At 37.1% G+C, this 21,857-nt stretch overlaps 2 protein-coding genes across 5 annotated transcripts; one reads left to right on the top strand and one right to left on the bottom strand.

The window, feature by feature from the left end:
• Window positions 1–6,434: 6,434 nt before the first annotated feature.
• Window positions 6,435–8,745, top strand: LOC133311648 (uncharacterized). The gene is made up of 2 exons (XM_061512724.1): window positions 6,435–7,170; window positions 7,596–8,745. Exons 1-2 carry the CDS (start codon window positions 6,528–6,530, stop codon window positions 8,462–8,464), a joined length of 1,512 nt encoding a protein of 503 aa, XP_061368708.1. The 5' UTR covers window positions 6,435–6,527; the 3' UTR covers window positions 8,465–8,745.
• A 329-nt stretch (window positions 8,746–9,074) lies between these two features.
• On the bottom strand, window positions 9,075–17,931 carry LOC133311646 (phospholipase D gamma 1-like). Of its 4 annotated transcripts, none has more exons than XM_061512721.1 (11): window positions 15,847–17,931; window positions 15,151–15,267; window positions 13,297–13,491; window positions 12,544–12,792; window positions 12,369–12,437; window positions 12,101–12,248; window positions 11,463–11,611; window positions 10,753–10,936; window positions 10,498–10,509; window positions 10,152–10,345; window positions 9,075–9,627 (listed from the first exon to the last, which is right to left on the bottom strand). In XM_061512721.1, exons 1-11 carry the CDS (start codon window positions 17,578–17,580, stop codon window positions 9,334–9,336), a joined length of 3,345 nt encoding a protein of 1,114 aa, XP_061368705.1. In that variant the 5' UTR covers window positions 17,581–17,931; the 3' UTR covers window positions 9,075–9,333. The 4 variants fall into 4 exon arrangements, with proteins under 4 accessions (XP_061368705.1, XP_061368706.1, XP_061368703.1 ...); XM_061512722.1 differs by lacking the exon at window positions 10,498–10,509 and having other exon boundaries at window positions 15,847–16,211; window positions 16,287–17,931; XM_061512719.1 differs by lacking the exon at window positions 10,498–10,509.
• Between the last annotated feature and the right edge of the window lie 3,926 nt (window positions 17,932–21,857).

Raw genomic sequence — 21,857 nt, 5'->3', positions numbered from 1 at the left:
TGATGGAAAGCATTATGAAGGCCCCAACGGTGTTCAATTTGAAGGAAAAACGAAAATGTTGAAAATCAAACGGGGCACTACGTACAATGAGTTGGAGGGGAGGATTAACCAAAAATTGGGGCTACACGGCAGCCATGGCGTTCAACTGATGATCGCCAGGGTAGAGTCTACAGTTGGTAAGGATGCTATATTCTACATTGGTAATGATATATGTGACGATGAAGATGTGGATTGTGTCATAGATGCAATTGTGGACCGAAAATTTCAAAACTTTATTGAGATATATGTTGAAATAGACTGTGGTCAATCTTCATCTGCACCTGTGCATGGAAGAAGTCAAAGTCAAGAAGACAGAGTGGTCGGTTTATCTGCACCTGCACCTGTCTTAAGTCAGATACCACTGAGGGAAATAGACGATGGATGAAGGATGGGCATGACGAGGATATGGACAGTGAAGACGATGGTGAACCCGAGAGTGTTATTCCGCTGGGTGACACCTCAGATACGGACGTAGAGGGGAATTTTGACGCTGATACTAGTTCAGGAAACTTGAGTTCCCAGGTTATGCCACCGCTCCGTGTTGACCCTGTTAGCAGTGGTAAGATTGTAATATAAAGTTTTAATTTTGCATATATATATAAGTTTAAATTTGGACGTAGGGTCTGAGATTGAGCCATTTTGGAACGACAACCCACACTATTCGTTCATTAATTGGGCTCACCCTAATGATGAGACGGAGATATTGTATGGCGACGATGACATCCACGGTGGCTGGCATTTAGGAGATCCATTATATTTGTACCAGGAGTTTCGAACTAAATCTGAAATGCAACATGCTGTCAAATTATATTGTATGAAGTCTCATCGTACTGCTGTGGTGGCAAAAAGTGATGACCATAGATTTGTGATGAAGTGTCGACACCATAATGATGGTTGTCCGTGGTACGTGCGGGCTATGTTGCCCAAGAATGGAAATAGTTGGGTTGTTAGTAAGTGGGGTAAAAAACACACCTGCCTAAACCAAGGCCTTACTCGGGACCATAGACAGCTGGATTCTGATGTAATCTGTGCAGCCATTATAAGTATGTATTACATTCATTTTTGTTTATGGTTTAATTTTTCGGTATATTTATTGATTGTGTTGACTTCGAATTTTGTATAGGTATGTTAAAAGAAGATCCATCCACGAAACCAGTTCTTATTCAGGAGAGGGTACAAAGTTTGTATGGATACAACATATCTTATAGGAAGGCTTGGAAGGCTGAAATGAAGGCCATTGTGAAGTTGTTTGGCGACTGGGAAAAATCATATGCCATCTTACCTGGTTGGCTGAACTACATGACACAGATAAATCCTGGTTCTGTGTTCAAGATTGATACGGATCAGTGTTGTGACGAACGACGAGTCTACACCGATAAGGCTGTCTTTCGCAGTGTATTTTGGACTTTTCACCAGTGCATTGAGGCTTTCAAATATTGTAAACCCATAATCCAAATTGATGGCACGCACCTGTACGAGAAATACAAAGGTACCCTCTTGATTGCTACGTCACAGGATGGTGATGGATTCATTCTGCCTATTGTGTTTGCCATTGTTCCACCGGGTGAGAGATTGGATGATTGGTTGTGGTTTCTTAGCCAGATGCGTTTCCATGTCACACGTAGGCATGGTATCTGTCTAATATCCGATCGTCACCCCAGCATCATCAGGGCTGTGAAGGATCATGCCGGTTGGCAGCCTCCATTTGCGTATCACGTGTTTTGTCTTCGTCACATTGGAAGCAACTTCAACACTAAGTTTAGGGACGTGGAACTGAAGAAAACGCTGATGAAACTAGGTAACCTATTTACATGAATGTGTACATGTTGTATGTAATGTTGTTTATGTATAACTCATTGCAATTTGGGTTCATTTTTTGCAGGTTACATGTGTTCGAAGATTCACTTTGATTTAAGATTTCAAGAATTTGTCGACAGTAACCACAAGTAGCCTCATGGATAGATCAGATTCCCAAAGAGAAATGGTGTAGGTCTTATGATGAGGAGAGCTGAAGGTTTGGTCATATGACGACAAACCTATCTGAGTGTATCAATAAGGTCCTACGGGGTGCACGTAATTTGCCAATAACGGCATTGGTCAAGATGACGCAAAGTAGACTTGTTGAGTATTTTGTGAAGAGGCGTGAAAAGATCCAAAAAGTAAAGGACAAAGGCTGGAGAATTGCAAAAAAGGTTGAGGACTTTTTACAAAAGAATGATGAGTTAACTGTCAGTCTCTGTGTCCGTGTTTTTGATAGAGACTTGCAGTTGTTTGAAGTTGAGGATGCCTACAATCAATCTACGCATGATGCCGGCGACATTATGAGGGTTGACTTGCTAAATCGTAAATGTCAATGTGGACGGTTCACAGCTAGACGATTTCCTTGCAGTCATGTGCTAGCGGTGTGCAAGGTTGAAAAATTGAACCACTATGACTATGTCGATCCTGTGTTCTCAATTACACAAATTGAGAAGGTCTATGCTGCACATTGGTTTCCAATGGGTAATGAGTTGTTGATCCCAGAAATAGATGGTCCAACATTAATCCCAAATGCATCTTTGGTTCGTGCACAAGGAAGACCGAAGTCTTCAAGGATACAGAATGAAATGGATTGGGTTGAGTCCCAACCCACAAGGAGTCAAACTAGATGCAGCACCTGCAAGCAAATTGGTCACAATAAACGTACATGTCCTATGAGGATTAATCCTAGCTGAAGCAATGTTGTGCATGTATTTAAGGTCTTTTGTAAGAGTTCATGTAATTTTTGTAAGACATTGTGATGTTACTTTGTGTTACTGTTTAACTCATTATGTAATTTGACATTTCATTTCTAAGTCCATTATCTAACATTGGTCCATATTGATAGATTGAAACTCATAACTAATACTAATATTACCAAAAAATGAAATCACCAAGTTTCGGGGAGCGTAAACAAATGGTTTGGGGTAATACGTACCCAATCGCATACGAATCCTGTACAATACTATTTTGTACCTGAAAGTGTGTTCCCCAAGTCATTATATGCGTGTACATTGATATTCGATCGGTTCCGTGCCAAAAAAAATCGTGCAAAACAAAATGGGGTGTCAAAACCAGTTATTTAGTCGAGCAACCCGTACTGGTTTAGTCGACTACACAGTTTAGTCGACTAAACCAGTACGGGTTGCTCGACTAAATAACTGGTTTTGACACCCCATTCTGTTTTGCACGATTTTTTTTGGCACGGAACCGATCGAATATCAATGTACACGCATATAATGACTTGGGGAACACACTTTCAGGTACAAAATAGTATTGTACAGGTTATAAACCACGAATGTACATGTACTGCATAAATGCTCCAAGTTAGGGTATCCGAAACTTGTGTTCTTATTTTAACTCTGTTAAGGTCACCTGTTCTGAATTTCATTGGACATTTTAGACCCGTTGGACTGTGATTAGACACAAATTGAAAACATGAAGGTAAAAGATATTTGTTCCTTCATTTGGTAAACAAGAAAACAGCAATAATTACGTAAACGGTTCACAACATGATGGGAACATCAAATAGTTCATTTCATAACCATAATATTACATAAGCTACAAATGTCAAATAGGAAGACCGAAGTCAATTACATAACAACATACACTAGAAACGTCAAATAGAAACATAAACCCTAAATCTAATCCTCATCCTCCTCGGACGCCGTCTCCTCGTCATCCTCATCTGACACATCAGCCCCCTGCCCTGCAACATCCTCAATCTGCTGTCCTCGTCCAAGCTCTAGACGAGCAAGCCTATCTTCAACACCCTTGAACCGTCCCTGTATATGTCTAAATCTTTCATTTCCCTTCTGCACGTGACTCTTCCTCCATTTTTTGTGTTTCAGCGCCATTTTTCCTATTCTCTTCAGCGTGGCGTTTATGCCCTTCATGACATCACGTAATGAAAACCCACCCTCAGGCTCAGCTATCTCCTGCTGGTCACCCTCATCATCATCGTCATCATCATCCTCCACCTCGGGGTCAACCATGTCTACAACTGGAGCAACATCAGGAACCTCAACATCAGCCGCACCTATGAACTGCCACACTCCTGTTTGGGGGTTCTTTGTCATCTTGCACTGCTCCAGTAGACGTTTTCCAAACTTATGATTATACCCTGTGGTCTTTTTCAAGGTCACATTACCCATGGGAACATCAAAATGCTCCAATATCCTCTGAACAAGACAAGCAAATGGAAGTGCACCCTTGTGTTCGGCCTTATACATCATCCAACACACGTAGTGCCTCCAGTTCACCGAAGTACCATGTCGGATAGCCCACATGATGGGAATGTCATGCTCCAACACCCTGGAATGATTGAACGCTCGCGGAAACAAAATGTGGGTGATGACATAGTGTAGTATGCGGGACTCCACAGTAAGCAACCCCACCGTATAGGCAATGTGTTGCCCACAGACTCTCCTCTGCTCCTGCACGGCATCACCGCGTGTATATCCTGGAAGTATGGTCCCGCTGTCTGCGTCATATTCCACAGTCTGCGCAGAATCAAAGTCATACCCCAGTAACTCCAACCATACCGGAGCCGTCATGATGATGTCCATCCCGCAGACCCTAGACCTCAGCTCACCGTGATGGTAGCTGAGATTATGGTAGAAGGCCCGTACATGCAGCTCAGAATATGAACACGACAGTTCAGCCAAGGTCCTAAGATGTGATTCCTCCAACCACCTCACAATGTTAAAACCTTCTTGTTCAAAAAAGGCTGTATCAAGTGATTTGGCCCCACAAATCGGTCGGTTAACAAAGTCACGGACAAAAGATTCATGAACCACCGGGTCATTCTCGAACAAGTATCCGAATGGGAGGTCCACAGCAGCGGGGTCTTCCTCTTGTGGCCTTGACGAAGACGGACGGTCTTGTCGTAGCTTTTGTCGTCTCTCATTTCCAGTGCTAGACGATCTTCTACGGCCAGCCATGGGAACAACTGTACCTACAATGCAAGTGGAAAAAAAAATCAATGAACAATAACAATATCAAAAAATTTAAAATTCAATATAAAAAACAAAAACTAATCCTAAAATAAAACAGAAATCAGAAACCCAATCCCTAACCCTAAAACAGAAACAGAAACAGAAACCCTAACCCTCAACCCTCAACCCTTACCCTAACCCTTACCCTAAACCCTACAACAGAACACAAAAACCCATTCCTAACCCTAAACACTACAACCCAAACAAAACAGCAACGTAAACCCTAACCTAACCCTAACCCTAACCCTAAGCCTAAGGCACCACATCAACCCTAACCCTCACCCTCACAACAAACTTAGCACCCTACCCCTAACCTAAATCCACAAAACCGCAAACTTAAAACCAAATGCATGAAGAAAACCAAAAAAAAAAACTAAACTTAAAACCAAATGCAAGTCAGAATACGTTACCTAAATGTCGATTTCGCAAGTGTGAACCAATGAAGCTTCAATCGCACCTTCAAGGGTTGAGATTCGGACTTGGTTGGAGAGAGGGGACAGAATGCAGCCTTTTAGTCGATTAGGGTTTGAAAATAACCCCTTTTGCGAAATGGGGGGGTTTTTAAAAAACCTGATATGCGACATTTAGTCGACTAAATAATGTTCTTAGTCGACTAAAAGTGCAAACAATTTAGTCGATTAAGGTGAGTTTTTAGTCGACTAAAATTCGCGTTTCATAATTTCTGAGTTTAGCCCATTTAGTCGATTAAAAGTGCAACTTAATCGACTAAATGGGGGCAGGATGGTGGATAGTTCTAGGGGAGGGGCAAATTGGTTATTAATTATTTAATTAGGGGCAAAAGGGTCAAAAACCCATATAATATTTGGGTTATGTTTATCTCATTTTACATGAGATAAACAACTTTCTTACACACACAAAAAGGTTGGGTCCTATCACTCTCTTTTCTCTTTCCTCTTATTTGTGGATCCCATTTGTAATTTTATTTCTATAACACGAGATAATTATTTTCCTACAACATAAGAAAAATATATCCCATAATTTTTGTACTTACAAATTTTCACGATCATGTTATTATTATTAAATTAATAATTCAATAATTCTCTTGATATCGTTTTATAACGTTAATTTTATTTTGATTTATTGATAACGAAAATAATTATATAAAAAATGAATGAAAAAATAAATTATAAATACAACCCCGTGATAATAATCCAACGTATTCAAAAATCAAATTTGTTGAATAATAATATTGCGTGGTCTAACCACATTAAAAACCGGTCTAAGTCATACAATTGTTCAACAATTCAACTACAGATCCGGTTCGGTTCGGTTCGCCATTGAACAGCTTTCGCTCCGCTCAATCAGATTCGCCGCAATCGCAACTAATTAGATAGTGGGTTTTTTCCTGCGAATTATTTTTCACAGGTTGTGGGGTGTTCGATTTCTTCATCAAAATCCAATTTTTATTTTGAAATTTCAATTTTTTTTTCCTTCTTATTTTTCAATCAAGCAATGGGTGATGATGCTGCTGATGTACCATTTTTGGAGCACCCCATATCAGAAGACACCCTTCAGTTACTCTTTGGTGCTTCCAACTCCTCTAACTTGGAAAATTCCTTAGAGATTCTCATTCAGAATTCAAAATCTGATTTTGGGCGTTTGGACCTTGCTTCCAAAAGGGTTCTCCCTGCAGTGCTCAATATAGTTCAGTCACTGACTCATGCTTTTCATCATCATCATCATCATCATCATCATAATCATATTCTCTCTTTGTGTTTCAAACTCCTCAGAAACTTGTGTGCTGGGGAAGTTGCAAACCAGAACTCGTTTCTTGAGCTTAATGGGGTTGTTGTTGTTTCAAGTGTTTTGAGGTCAGAGGCTGGTTCTTCAGGCCCTGATCATGGGTTGGTTCGTTGGGGTCTGCAGGTTCTGGCTAATGTTTCTTTGGCTGGGAAAGAGCATCAGCGTGCTATTTGGGAAGAGCTCTACCCGGTTGGGTTTGTGTCTCTTGCTGGACTTGGCACCAAGGAGACTTGTGATCCATTGTGTATGGTGATTTATACATGTTGTGATGGAAACCCTGAATGGTTTAGAAAGCTGTCCAATGATGATGGCTGGCCTGTAATGGCAGAAATTGTGAGAACTGCTTCTTCAGGTTAGTGAGTTGTTTTATGTATTTGCTTTAGTGCTTTCTAGGCTGTCATTGTGGGTCATGAGGGTTTTTAAGATGTAGCAATGATTTTATTAATTTATTTATTTATTTTCTTTCGTTATTCATTGGTTTATTCTTTTTTGCTTGTGATTCTATCCCTTGATTTAAATGGCCTTATAGAAAATTTGGTTTTTGACAAAACACAGTGGCATTGTGTGATTTATGTAGCCTACACCTAGGGGACAATGTTGGTGGTGGTGGTGGCGGCGGCGGCGCTGCTTGTTGCTTGTGTACTTTTCTGTGTGTCTGTTGTCATGAGTGTCACATAGGGTTAGGATGATTTTTAACTTATGACACTGATGCCTTCTTCTTCTTTTTCCCTTTCTTTTCTTGTCTCTTTTCTTATTCATTGGTTGCTACTGAACCAGCTAGTTTTGGTGAGGATTGGTTGAAGTTACTCCTTTCAAGAATCTGCCTTGAAGAATCTCAATTGACTGTGTTGTTTTCTAAATTACGGTTTATGGATGTTCCTAAGGGTGAAGATACTGAGTTAATAGATGATCAGTTTTCATCTGAACAAGCATTTCTTCTGCGGATCCTATCCGATATCATGAATGAGCGGATCAGAGATGTTACTGTTTCGAAGGATGTTGCGTTGTTTGTTTTTGGAATATTCAAGAAGTCTATTGGGGTTCTTGACCATGCAACGAGAGGAAAGTCTGGTCTTCCTAGTGGCTCTGCTGCAGTTGATGTTCTTGGCTACTCTCTTACTATATTGAGGGACATTTGTGCGCAAGTTAGTGAGAGAGGTATTAGGGAGGATGCAAAGGATATTGTTGATGTGCTATTGTCATATGGCCTCATAGAGTTGTGTTTATCTTTGCTTGGGGATCTTGAACCTCCAGCAATAATCAGGAAAGGAATCAAACAATTTGAGAATCATGATGGTGCTAGTTGCTCCTCTAAACCATGTCCTTACAAGGGCTTTAGGCGAGACATAGTTGCACTTATTGGTAATAGTGTATATAGAAGGAAGCATGCGCAAGATGAAATCCGGCATAGGAATGCAATTCTACTGCTATTGCAGCAGTGTGTTACTGATGAAGATAATCCTTTCCTGAGAGAATGGGGCATATGGTCTGTGAGGAATTTGTTGGAGGGAAATGTAGAGAACCAAAGGGTTGTTGCTGAATTGGAGCTCCAGGGATCTGCTGATGTGCCTGAAATTGCTGCACTTGGTCTTCGAGTGGAAGTTGATCAGAGAAATAGACGAGCAAAGCTTGTAAACGTCCCATGAAGTATCACTATAATTTGACTGTATCCATACATCATTACTTGGACTTTACTAGTATGGTGTCTTCTCAAGAAAATGCATGGAGAAATTTCTCAAAAGCTGAACAGCCAAGGCAATGGTCCTTGTATGGTTCCTGTGTTTTGGACTTATAATGTTAAATTTTTGATCAGTTATAAGAATGTAAGATTAATTGATTTTATAAATTTAGGTGGAAAACCTATTCTTGAGGTAACAATGCCCCTGGTGTGGGGCCATAAATTTACAACTGCCACTTAATTCACCAATTTTAGGTTCGGATTTTTTTTTTCTCGTTTCTTTCCAAATTGAAACTGCTGTTTATATTGTCAATGGAAGCTCAAAACAAAATTCAGTTTAGAATAGAAAATTATAGTTGTCATAATAGTTTGTGATATTCCCCTGATAATACTCTTGACAATATATCAAGCAGCCTCGGATGGGGGAGGAAAAATAGCTAAAGATAAACTACAAGACACCTAATCACCAAAATCAATTAACAGAACAAAACCAAGATCATGATTTTTTGAGCATAACAAAGCAAGGATGCTGTCATATCATAGTAGGACTATGTTACAAAATATAGAGCATTCCAGGTAAAGTATACAGGCACAAATCCCAGACTGAGTTTTGGGAAGTTTTTTTCTTGGATATATATGCTAGTATGATAATCAAGAATGTGGTCGTATGTTAATCCTCTAAGAAAGGAAAAAGAATAACCTGTAACTGTTTATGACTATACATTGTATTTGTTCAACTATCATGCATTTCAAAATTGTTTAACTTCTATTTTGTAATTTACATACATCTTATCCTAATGACCAGCAGAATGTGAAAGACTCAAAGTAATCAATTCATCAAATGGTTAGATTCTCCTTCATGGCAAGAAATGATCCAACTATTTTTCCTCCCACATCAGGGAACTCTTCTTGGCCAGGAAGGGATCTAACTTTGCCTTTCCGATCAACTTCTACTGGGTATTTGAGTAGATGCCCTCTCATCTCTGTTATATCATTTGCTGAAAATTGGTTCCAGTTAACCTCACCCATTGCTCTAACCCTTCGCACACATTCAAGGCTCTCAGGTTGCAAGAAGCAGTCTTCAATGGTTCCTGTGTGTTCTGCCCAAAGTGACATCCTATATCCATGGATCTGCATGGTATAGTTTCATAAAGATTTAGAGTCAGGTTAATGGATTCCAAACATATATGCAGAAAATCAAAATCAAAATCAAACTACTATCACTTAAAATATTCTTTTTGTGTAAATTCCATATACAGTCTCTCAGGAAGAGAATATGGTCTGACTACTAGAATTAATTGCATGGTTGTAAATTTATTGATAAATAGTAGTTGACTATTAAGCATACAAAATCTCATTCAGCAACCCCAAAATAGTTGTGATGAGTGTTTTATTTCTGATGGAAGTGACTTGTCCTCTGCATTTTAAGCATTGGTTTTGATGGCATTGAGTTATACCCCTTACTTTATTCTCTCTCAATTGGAATTTAATGAAGGGAATTCGATATGATATTTTCATATGACTACTAAATATTTAATGATGTTTTGAAACCTCATCTTTTATGCTTGAAAGCCACTATAGAAACATGAAATTGGTTATATAAAAAATAAGTCAGTAAGCAAATATTAGTGGCCAGTGCTGTAGAAAAATCTCACTTGTCCATGTGGATAAGATTGCTTTCTTGCCCAAGTATGATGAGGTTGGTAGGCTCCCATTGCAATCTCACTGTCCCTCGTGCCTTCCATAGAGCGTTGGTTGATATTTGCAGACCCCAATATCACATATTCATCATCAACTATCATTCCTTTTGAATGAACATAAATCATGAAACGCCGGCTATTTCGACTAGCTGCCTGGAAATAGAGCACAGCCATACAAAAAGTTTACTAGTGCATTCACTAAATAGAGATTGCATACCATAAAAAACATTATCAAGATGTTTATAATAAATAATGTCTCAAAAATAGCTTTCAGGAAATTAAGTACAAAATATTAAGACACTTGGATAGAGCACTATCTAATATATAACAGCTTGTTACTTTCTGATTGTCAAGGAGCAGTTTACATGCTAACATATCAAACAGCTATCTAGAAGCACTTCTTTTTTTTCTTTTTTTCTCACATTGGTACAAGATGTCTAGCATTTTATATGGACTTACTTGTTTCACAATATGGGATTTATGATATAAATGGGGTATAGCAGCAGAAGAAATTTAACTGGGAAGAGGAGAACAAGGGACAAGGGGTGTTGGTAACATACTTGTGGACTATTTGCTGGGGGAGGAGATCCTGACACATTGAAATTGTCATGCATATTTATGACCTCTCGATTGCCAAGACAGAAAAAGTTCAAATAGTCTTGTGGAGAGAATGCTGCTTCAAGCCCGACCTCAACCAAAGCCTTGTATATTGTCTCATACATCATTTGCATTGTTTTATTCTGCAAAAAAATAATAATAATAATAAAATTCCAGATTAGCATATGCATTAACCAAATACTCACAGGTGCTATAGTTTTTTCCTTTGACATCAAGCAACAAAAAGTTTTGAACAACTGAGCCGTACCACTCATTTGACAGGCCATAAAGATATCTTAGTTTAAGAATAATTTAAGAGATTCCAATTTCTTTTTTCCTCCACACCTCATAGTAGTTTGGAATTACGAAATAATGATAATTAAATGAAAAATAAAAAGAAGTTATTCTAACTCTTTAAAATTATGAGGTGACAAGGATATTTTGCTTGACTATACATTATAATCTTTTTCAGTAAAATAGCCACTTGCACTAGGGAGAAAGGATTAGAGAATAAAATAGGAAAATGATCTAATATGACAATGATAGACCTGATACGAAATTTGATGTAAGAGTGAACAATTGTAATTGCCAACCAATTCAAAAGTTCAATCAAATCCTTGCCAAATATAATATTTGACTTTCATATTATAAATTGAATTTGAATCATACCTGCCAAAATAAAATCCTTTGTGTGGCAGCCCCTGTTGGAACACCCTCTGGCCACATTGGAATAACAATATACACAGCGAATCTCTCATTTGCTTTTATCTTTTCAGCAATCTTTAGAGCAATTTCCATTGGGATTAAATTATTAGCACCTGCCAAAACATGAAAATAAACATTAAAAAAAAAAAAAAGAGATCTTCAAGATAAATTTATGTGACACCTCATTAACAATGCATTTTCATCCAGTATATGATAGAGAACATAGAAAAGATACAGCTGATAGAGGCTTCTCATGAGCATCCCTATAATTTAATTTTCAATGAGCTTTTTCTGCAAACCATCAAACAATATGATATATCAGTTATTACATACTTGAGTAGCTTCCAAAGCCTTCAATGTATATAATCCACCTAGATGGCATACCTCACATCTGAAAGATTGTTTTTCTACACATAATTTGTAGGTTACTCAATTAAATTTTTGAATGATTAATTCTCCATACTGAATTCTGGCTTTGGATGATTTATCCAAACCAAAGCTGATATACCACGTTAATTTATGTTCTACAAAATCTTGAGGATAGTACCAGATGCACCTATTCAAGCATAAGCAACTGTTATGCAGAAAGAGGAGTTCCATACCAAGGTCTTTATGTTGACTCCAATTGAATGAAGACCCGATGAAATATTGATTCTCTATATAAATATAATGCTGTGCAGCACGAATGGCCTTCACATATGCTGTATGTATGCTCATGTCAATCAGCACATTCTTCCCACATACTAGGTTCTGTAAATATACAATTAACATTTTACCTTCTCATAGTACATATAATACAAGTTGGTTGAAATCTGATGAATTGAAACCAAGCATGAAAAAGAAAATTTGAAACACAAAGCTTTCATTCACCTTGCTAGTTGCTTCTTTTGGATTCTTTGGAAATCCCTTAACAGAATTCGAATCAATTGAACGAAATATCTACATTCCAAAGTAAACAGAATCAATCATTTCATTTTAGAGTAAATGAGAAAAGAATTGCTCCTAGAAAATCGAAATATCTATTCAGCATTAAATAACTAATTACCTGAACATGCCAAGCTTCAGGATCATCATCACCAACATAATGAGCATCATTCATGCCAATAACATCTGGAATTCTTTCCAGCCTAAGCAAAGCATCATCATATGAAATTTTCAACTTTTTTATACCATGAGGTTTTGAAGCTTTTAACCAGCGCTCCTCAAAGTTAGTTAAAACATCATAAGCTGCTGGACCATCAATTTTAGAATGCAAATCATGCCATGGCTCCCTTGGACAACCACCAATATTACCCTGTCATGAAATAACTCATATCATACGAATAAAGTATTCTTGTTTCAAGCAATAATATTTAGAAATTGCAGTTTATTGGTTCCTAGCTACAGATTCCACCAAGATTTAAATTGCTTGACTTCTAAACCTTATATAGCAGAACATCTCCATAAATTGTGATTTTTGTAGGCAAAAATTAGATGTGCAATTAAGGCATTTGGATAGAGATATTTTTATATTATAAGCTTATCACATGACTGGACAGTGCTAATCTTTTTATTCAATGCGTGCTGCACTGAAAATCCACACAACAACATATAATGATCAAAAATTAAATCTTCCCCATAAAAGAATGCACAAATATTTCTTGATTATGCTTTGACTTGGATTCATACATTTTGTAGTTTTTTACTTTTTTGTTTTTCCCTAAATGATTCCATTCATCCATTGCTTATCAAATAATTGATGAAAAAATATAGTTAGTCATGATCACGCGACAAAATGGAGTCTAAAATTAGAGATTACCGTGAAAGTAGGGTTGTGATAGTCATCTTTATGTATTGTCTGCAATGTCCTAAAGAGAGGATGGTGGGGAGTATCATATCGCCCATCACACAAATCAAGTCCACCGACAAATGCTACAATTTTTCTTCTGTTATTTCCAGCATCAGCATCCACAATTACAGTTTTCTGATGATGCGTATATATTGTTCCAACTTCCTGATAAGTAGAAGACAAAGAAATTCCATTTAGAACTCTGAAACCAAAATTGTAGACATGATAACTGTTGAGATATATAGTCCCACATTGGTTGTATGTGCAACTAATGTGGAGTTTATAAGGTCTTCGGCATTCCCACACTTTGAGCTAGCTTTTGGGGTGGTGTATCCCAAGGTTCTTTACATGGTATCAGAGCCTCGCCGCCCCCCACCTTCTCTTGTGGCGTTTCTTAGCACAGGTAGGCTGGGCCTGTTGCATCTTCCACTCTTCAAGCCCAATGGGCTCTTGTGTGAGGGGGCGTGTTGAGATATATAGTCCCACATTGGTTGTATGTGCAACTAATGTGGAGTCTATAAGGTCTTGGGCACTCCCACCTTTTGAGCTAGCTTTTGGGGTGGTGTATCCCAAGGTTCTTTACAATAACATATAAAGATGCTATTATTGTTCCTAAGCTGATTAAATTAGAACCTTGATGGTTTCTTTTTTACTTTACTGCACAATGTTATCAATACTGCATGCTTCTTTTAGCTACTAACTGTATCTAAGAATAAGCAGACAGCATCAACATTAAATTCTTGTAAGTTATTTGCATTGCCAGAAGTTGTATGCAAATTTGTTAATGTCATTGTATATATCATCAATACAAATACAGAATACTTCAATTGCAGATTGTATAAGAAGTCTATATTGTTTTGTTTTGTGTCATCAAACACTTATATACAGTGTAATCATAATGCTCAGGATTATGACACTAAAAATATTAGGCAAGCTACTAAATGGGATCACACTGTTAGAATATATTAAATATATTAGATTGTAATAAACCTTGGGATACACCACCCCAAAAGCTAGCTCAAAGGTGGGAGTGCCCAAGACCTTATAAAGGCCACATTAGTTGCCCACACAACCAATGTGGGACTATATATCTCAACACGCCCCCTCACACGAGAGCCCACTGGGCTTGAAGAGTGGACAATGCAACAGGCCCAGCCTACCTGTGCTAAGAAACGCCACAAGAGAAAGTGGGGGACGGCGAGGCTCTGATACCATGTAAAGAACCTTGGGATACACCACCCCAAAAGCTAGCTCAAAGGGTGGGAGTGCCCAAGACCTTATAAAGGCCACATTAGTTGCCCACACAACCAATGTGGGACTATATATCTCAACACGCCCCCTCACACGAGAGCCCACTGGGCTTGAAAAAGTGGACAATGCAACAGACCCAGCCTACCTATGCTAAGAAACACCACAAGAGAAAGTGGGGGGCGGCGAGGCTTTGATACCAACTTAATTATAAAAGAATATGTTGTGTATTGATCTAATTCAGAGGGTTACAATATATAGAGACTCTAATGGGCTTATATGAAAGGCCCAGACCTAATACAATCAGAATAATTACAGACTCTAATCATATCTAATTATATCTAATCAGACTAATCATATCTAATATATTTAATATATTCTAACACTATTAGAGGTAATGAGTGCATGATAAAACTTACACAATTGCCAAAAGAAAATAATAATCCATAAGTTTAAATCCCGCAAAGAATGACTGATTGACATCAACGAGAAACAACACTTGAGCACAATTTGTAGACAATTGAGCACGAATTAATAAAAAATATTTCAATAAGCATAGTAGTTTTCAATCCTAACCTTTTGCTTGATCCAGCTATGTCGTTTTCCAGCAATGCGAGGACAAAGCAGCACATGTACTGAAGAATGCTTGAAAAATCTTCGAGTTTCCTCATCATGAGTTGCCATGACACCATCCTGAATGTACAGTTCAAGAGTTTCACATAATTAAAACTAAAGGGAAAATCATAAATATTATATTCATATTGACTCACTTAATAATCTTAATCTTACTTGAAATAAAGTAAACATCAATGGTCAAGCATGAAAAAGTATTACAGGATAAAAGAATGGATTAGCTGGTCACTAATTTTATTTTTATTACCATCTAGACAAGGACAATAACAAGTTAATTGCAATGTTGGTGTAACTTTCAAGACAGATTTTAAGCAGAGGATCCTAGTTTAAGAATATTACGAAAAAAGTTATAATATGTCCCCAGTCCAAACATAAACAAGTTTTGAAGATATCCAGCTCTAATTTATTTAAGAGCTAAGGCCACCGTCAGCAAATGGAAGAAAAGAAACAATCTTTATCAGGAGGTATGAAACTAGTAACCAAGAAAAATATGTTGTGGAATCAATCACCCCACTTCTGATTTCATGATAACAACATGAAGCAAGGATGTGCACACGCAGAAAATTGCAGACCAAATCCTACCATCCCTTCCAAAAACAGAAACGCAAGGATATGTAACAGAAATATTATATTACTTACTGTTTTATAACCCAAAATGCTTCTTGACGTAGGATCATCCCAAATAAGGAGAAGCACTCTTACTCCTTCTTGTGACTTTGACCTCAGAAGATCACCCAAGTTATAATCTGATGCATTATCAGAAGCATCCCTTATCAACCTAACTTTGTGCCACACTGACCACCCTGTAATGTAAATCAAACGCTGAGCTTGTCTTATGGCATCAAAGATGTCAATCCAACACTGTCCATGGACATAATACAACCCATTGTCAAGCAACACATTGGGGAGGCTTCCATCTGGAATATGAGCATCTTGATATAGAGTAACAGTTCCACCTTTCCTCAAAGGAAAATATGTACCAGGAACCCCAATATATTCAGGTCCTGCTCCCACTCCTTGGTGATAAATGCTCAGTTGCTCCATTGGGATGAATTGAATGGATAGGCTCAGGACAGCACCTTGCTTACAAGGTTTCCCATTATTATTCAGGATAGGAAATGTTCCTTCAACTTTTTCCCCTGAGTATATTTGTTCAACTGGAATTGCCACAATGCCAATGAGTTGTGAACCCACCACATCACTGTCTTTAACAACAAAGTGCACTTCAGCAGCATGATGTGCAACGGGAACATAGAAATGTTGAATCCAGACAGGATTTTCACAGTTGCTAATGACAAAAGTCCTCCCAAGTACAGCATTTGATACTGAAATTGTTACATAAGGATCACTGGTAATCTTCCTATTCATAGTTCCTTCGATTTTATTGCTCACACTACCAGGTAATTTACCAAACATATCCCCCAATGTTTTGTGGAACATGTCCATATTTGGGAGATTTTTGGCTTCATGAACCCATATATCTAAATTCCCATGTAGGAGCAAAACTCTCAAGGATCCTTTATTCTGTATTGGAACAATCTGCATTCTCTGGCCATGCACTGAATTATTAAATGAGCCTGAATAATCTGAAAGCCTAGATGAATCCACCTGACCAGGGTAGGAGGATCCCCAACCCGAAAAGGAGTTATTTGAATATCCATAAAAGTCCTCTCTCTTCTGCTGTAACTTTGGAACTGAAATGGAATACATCAGTGGTTGCGCTGCAGGTGCAAGGGGTGATGCAGGAGCAGTTGGCATGTTATCAGACAACCGAACACTGCTCATAAGATCATCCAAAGGAGGGTAAGCAGAACTCTTAGAAGGCTTGGAATTATCACTACTTTGTGCTGCTACTCCACCTGTGGAGCTTGTTGTCTCCTGCCAGTAAGGGCCAGAGAAGCTATTGGCACGCAAATGCGCATCAGGAGGGTCTCCATGAGAAGAATAGGCCTCATTTTGTTGATAATAGTGATGAGATGAACCATGTTGAAAACTACCATGGTTTGAAAGGGAAGGCCTAGGAGAACCATGAGTCCCTTGAGGAGGAACATGGTAGGGATAAGGATAAGCTGGAAGAGGCTGGGGAAAGTCCAATTGGGGAGGAGGAGGGTGGTTAAATGGGGCTGAGGAGGGTGATTGAGGAGGAGGAGGAGGGTAAGAATACTTGAATGAACCAGAATTGGAGGATGATAAGGGTGATCTAGGGTAGGAATAGTTGAAGGAATGTGAAGAACTATAAGGATATGCATAAGGAACATGTGCATATGGATCAGGACCTGGAGCTATAGGCTGGTATGGTGGATGAGGGTTAGGAGGGTACACATATGGGTTTGGATAACGATATGGAGAAGAAGATGACCCATAATTATCCATCAAATACAACAACACAAAGTTCTCACCCTTGATTAATATGTATGAAAAAGACTCAAAATTTTGATTTTCAATACAAAAGGGTCATAGAATAACATCAAATTGGAATCATTCAAACAAGAATCATGTCAATTGGATTTGAAATGATACAAAACATGATAATTGAAGGATGATAATTGAGATTAATCACATACTATCCATGGAAATTTTGGAAGATTGAAATGATATCAATGGTGGGGGCTCAATCAAATGAAGAAACTGAGCACAAAGATTAGATTTTTACCTCTTTTTATTTTTCATTTTTCTCCATGAAGCTATAAAGAAGTTGAAGAACAAGATTCAAGGGGAAGAAGAAGAGAGATAGAAGAAGTAGTGCCCCTCTCTCTCTCTCTCTCTCTCTCTCTCTCTCTCTCTCTCTCTCTCTAACTACCGTGTCAGGAGTTATGACGTGGACGTTGACGTGGACAAAGTCGTCGTGGAACACCGGCATGACAGGTTACCCAATGTTTCAGCTTTTCCCTTTTCAGTTGTGTAATGATACCGGTGCAATCAGTTCTCCATCACGTGGACAAACTGGATTGGATATTATGTGCCATAACCCCCTGAGGGGGAACAAATTCTCAATGTTCTCGAAGAACTCCCACAGTGACAACAATACCGAACAAGAATTTTGTGCAGCTAGTCATAATTTTTTGGATTAGTCATCCTCTTTGTAAATATTTTGTGGGATAGGTTATTTCACCGGAACAGACCATTTTATCATTGTTCACCAAAATATTTATCAGAGTATTACGTCAACGGTAAAAATTTTCAAAATGTCACGTAGCATAATTCGTTACGATTGATAGTAAATTATGTTCGTCAATAATTTTGTGATACGAGGCACACTTTTGCAGGAAAAAACTGACATATCATAATTCGCTACCTGTAAGAACTCGCACAATTAATTTAGGAAATTAATTAAATAAATATGAGAATTATGAAATAATTCCATAATTGACCTTAATAATTATGAGAAGGTTTAGATAATTATGGTAAGTGATTAAGAATGCTAAAAGTCATTTTTTTGACGAAAAGTGCAGATACCGGTTCTGCCTCACGGTTTAAATGCGTATCGATGAAGTATCCTGGAAAATTATGAAAAGTATGTATATGTCACTAGAAAAATATATAAGACTGGCATAACAAGTTTGGAGTTAAAATAATGAGAACTGGTGTCAGAACTGATACTGACTATGTAAAAACGCGTACCGGAAAAGTGCTGCGAAAAAAAATAAAAATATGACAAATCTTAGAAAAAAATAAGTAGGTTCAGATTTCAAAGTTTGAGATTAAAATGCTAAGCGTAGCTATTAGCGCTAATACAATGCGATTAAAACTAATTTGACTATATATAGGTGGGCACAAGTTTCTAGGTCAGAAAGTTAACATTCTCTACGTGAGAATTCTCTGAGTTTGAGCTGCCACCCTTGCCACCACCTCTCCTCCATCTCTTGTGAGTCAAGTTGTCACCTTTCTTCTTGTAATCTTCACCAAAATACATTGGCCTTGTAATATCCCATATTTTCTTTTAATAAAATAATAATAATAATAATATAATAATAAATATTTTTGGATAATAATGATATTTAGTATTTTTGTAATTAATAATATTGGTATTTAATATTTTTAATTAATGAGTTAATAATAGTTATATTAATAAGAGGTAAGATAATAATAGTAATATTATTTGATTTATGTGATAATATATAATTATATATATATATTAGATGATAAAATATGATTAATTGATTTATTAATTGATTGATGATTTATGTATTTATGTTGGATTAGTAAATTGTTTAGATATGATGAGTCAACAAACAAAAATTGTTTAGATATAATGAGTCAACAAACAAAAATTGTTTAGATATGATGAGCCAACAAACATAAATTTGTTTAGATATGATGAGTCAACAAACATAAATTGTTTAGATATGATGAGTCAGCATTGAGTCAGTAATGTGTAAGCCCTAAACTTCAACTATAAATAGAGGTCTAGCCTAACCAAACCAATTCACTCTTTAACATTTCTCCTCTACTATTCTCTCTTCTTAGTTCAAAAACTTAGTTTAATTTATTTTATATTCTTCTGATTACCAACCGGTTCTCTGCCCCAAATTACTCTTTTCTTCTAGAAGTTAGCGAAAACGGAGATCAGGTAATCTTAATCTCTAGGTGGTTGTAGATTTGTTGTGTATGAAATTTTATTGGGTGTCCTATTATCCAGGTAGTTATATGTTTGATATATGTAATCTCAATCCCTAGGAAAATTTTAGGATGTTTTCATATATTATATGTAACTCTTAGGGTATTTAAATTAAATTATTTTAATCTCTAGAAATTAATTGGATTAATTATTACATTTTGGCTTTACTCTAATAGATGTGAATATTTGAATTATGATTTGGAAAAATTATGATATGATGATTGGATTTAGATTTTACTCTTTGAATTCTGATTTCGAAAATTATGATATAATGATTGGATTCGAGTTTTACTCTGTTATATGTTGAATATGAAAATTATGATATAATGATTGGATTCGAGTTTTACTCTGTTATATGTTGAATATGAAAATTATGATATTCTTGGATAATGGATTTGAAAATTATGATGGATTAGAAAATTATGATATTCTTGGATAATGGATTTGGAAATTATGATGGATTTGGAAATTATGATATTCTTGAAAAAATGAATTTGGAAATCATACTCTTGATTAAATTGATGTGGAAATCATGAAAACTATTTGACAATTATGAGAATCGTGACAAGATTGAATTGATTGTATGTGATTGAATAAATTAATAGTGGGAGGATAGCTTTGGGATGGTACCTCCCAAGGTGATGAACACAATTTTTGGGCTTTATGCCTCCGATGTGAAACTGATGTGAAAAAGATTATATCCGTTCTTTCCAAAGTGGTGTCTGGCAGGGTTTCCCGGGATACTAGTAGCAACTTTGGGAAGAGGTGTGCACACTTGGAAGATGTGAATTGATTATGGCCAATGTGATTTGTTTGTGACTGGCAGGGTTTCCCGGGTCTACCATGGTTCTCTTCCCACTAAATATAATGAACTTAAACATTATTAATAATGAAATTTGTTATTTGATTTAATTATGAAGAATGTCATTGAGTTGTGAATATTATCATATTATGACTAATGTTGTGCTAAATATATTAGTTGATAATTACCAAATACATTAAATGAACTTAATAAAGATAAATATTATATAATGGAATTTTGATTATTATATTGATATTTGATTTGATTAATGTGGAATTGATTTGAACACTATTTGATATTTGATTTAATTTGTTATTACTCACATTAATTGTATTTTGATTAGGATTACCAGCTTTGCTGACTTTTGTGTTTGTTTGACTGCAATGATCCTGCGGCTGCGGGGGAGCAGATTTTCAGTGAAGCATGTTGCAAAGGATGGGGCTAGCTGTGGACAGTGAGGATCACGACTCGGGTATTTCAAGCTAGTTTCTAAGTTTAGAAATTTATGAGATTTAAATAAATGCATAAGACATATTTCCTTTATTTAAACTTTAGTCTTTGGTTTTATTTTAATGTAATAAATTTAGCCTTGCACCTGTTCATTGTACAGGTGCGGCGGTAACATTCCCCAAATTAGATTTTGATTAGCTTCCGCAATATTTCTATTATTATAATTGTGAAAAAAATGAATTTTGACAATTTATTTATTATAAGATTGTTTTATAAATTGTTAGAAATTTGGGGTGTTACATGCCTTGTGTGAGCTTGCTTGGTGAGTGAGGGAAACACTCCATTTCTGAGTTTAAGCTACTGTGTGTGAGGTGTGGGAGCTGACCTTGTTGGTTTGGGTGGTAGGGAGCTTTTGTTCCTAGCTTGTGTGGCTTCTAGGAGCCATCTTTGTTCGGAAAGGACCTTACTTTGATGTCATTTTCGTTTCCTTGCAAGTTTGAACCTTTGGAGCTGTTGTGAGAGCTCCAAGACCCATTGTAGCTCTGTTTTGGTGCTTGGGGTAAGTTGTTGAACCTTGATCATGAGTTTTTCTTGTTTAAAGGTTGAGTCCTGGCTTGTTAATGAGTTAAATAAGTAACCAACGTGATAACTGAACTAAAAGGGTTTAAAGATGCATGCTTGAATGTTTTAATGGGTTAAAAACCGAACCTTTGGAGTGATATATCGCGAAATGTAGAAACTGTATTCTGTCACGAAATATCCGGATATGATAATTGGATA

Source organism: Gastrolobium bilobum, unplaced genomic scaffold, assembly GCF_033153095.1.
Source record: "Gastrolobium bilobum isolate Gb01-03AN ecotype WA unplaced genomic scaffold, APGP_CSIRO_Gbil_v1 utg159150, whole genome shotgun sequence".
NCBI lineage: Eukaryota > Viridiplantae > Streptophyta > Magnoliopsida > Fabales > Fabaceae > Gastrolobium > Gastrolobium bilobum.
This window is presented reverse-complemented; position numbering and strand designations above follow the sequence as displayed.

Excerpts from the sequence above, each read along its gene's own strand:
- LOC133311648 (XM_061512724.1), top strand. The coding sequence starts at position 6,528 with ATGGGTGATGATGCTGCTGATGTACCATTTTTGGAGCACCCCATATCA. Across the intron at positions 7,171-7,595 it reads TGTGAGAACTGCTTCTTCAG|CTAGTTTTGGTGAGGATTGG; the intron begins GTTAGTGAGTTG and ends CTACTGAACCAG.
- LOC133311646 (XM_061512721.1), bottom strand. The coding sequence starts at position 17,580 with ATGGATAATTATGGGTCATCTTCTTCTCCATATCGTTATCCAAACCCA. Across the intron at positions 12,438-12,543 it reads CTGAAGCTTGGCATGTTCAG|ATATTTCGTTCAATTGATTC; the intron begins GTAATTAGTTAT and ends TTTGGAATGTAG. Across the intron at positions 10,937-11,462 it reads AAAGGATTTTATTTTGGCAG|AATAAAACAATGCAAATGAT; the intron begins GTATGATTCAAA and ends ATTTTTTTGCAG.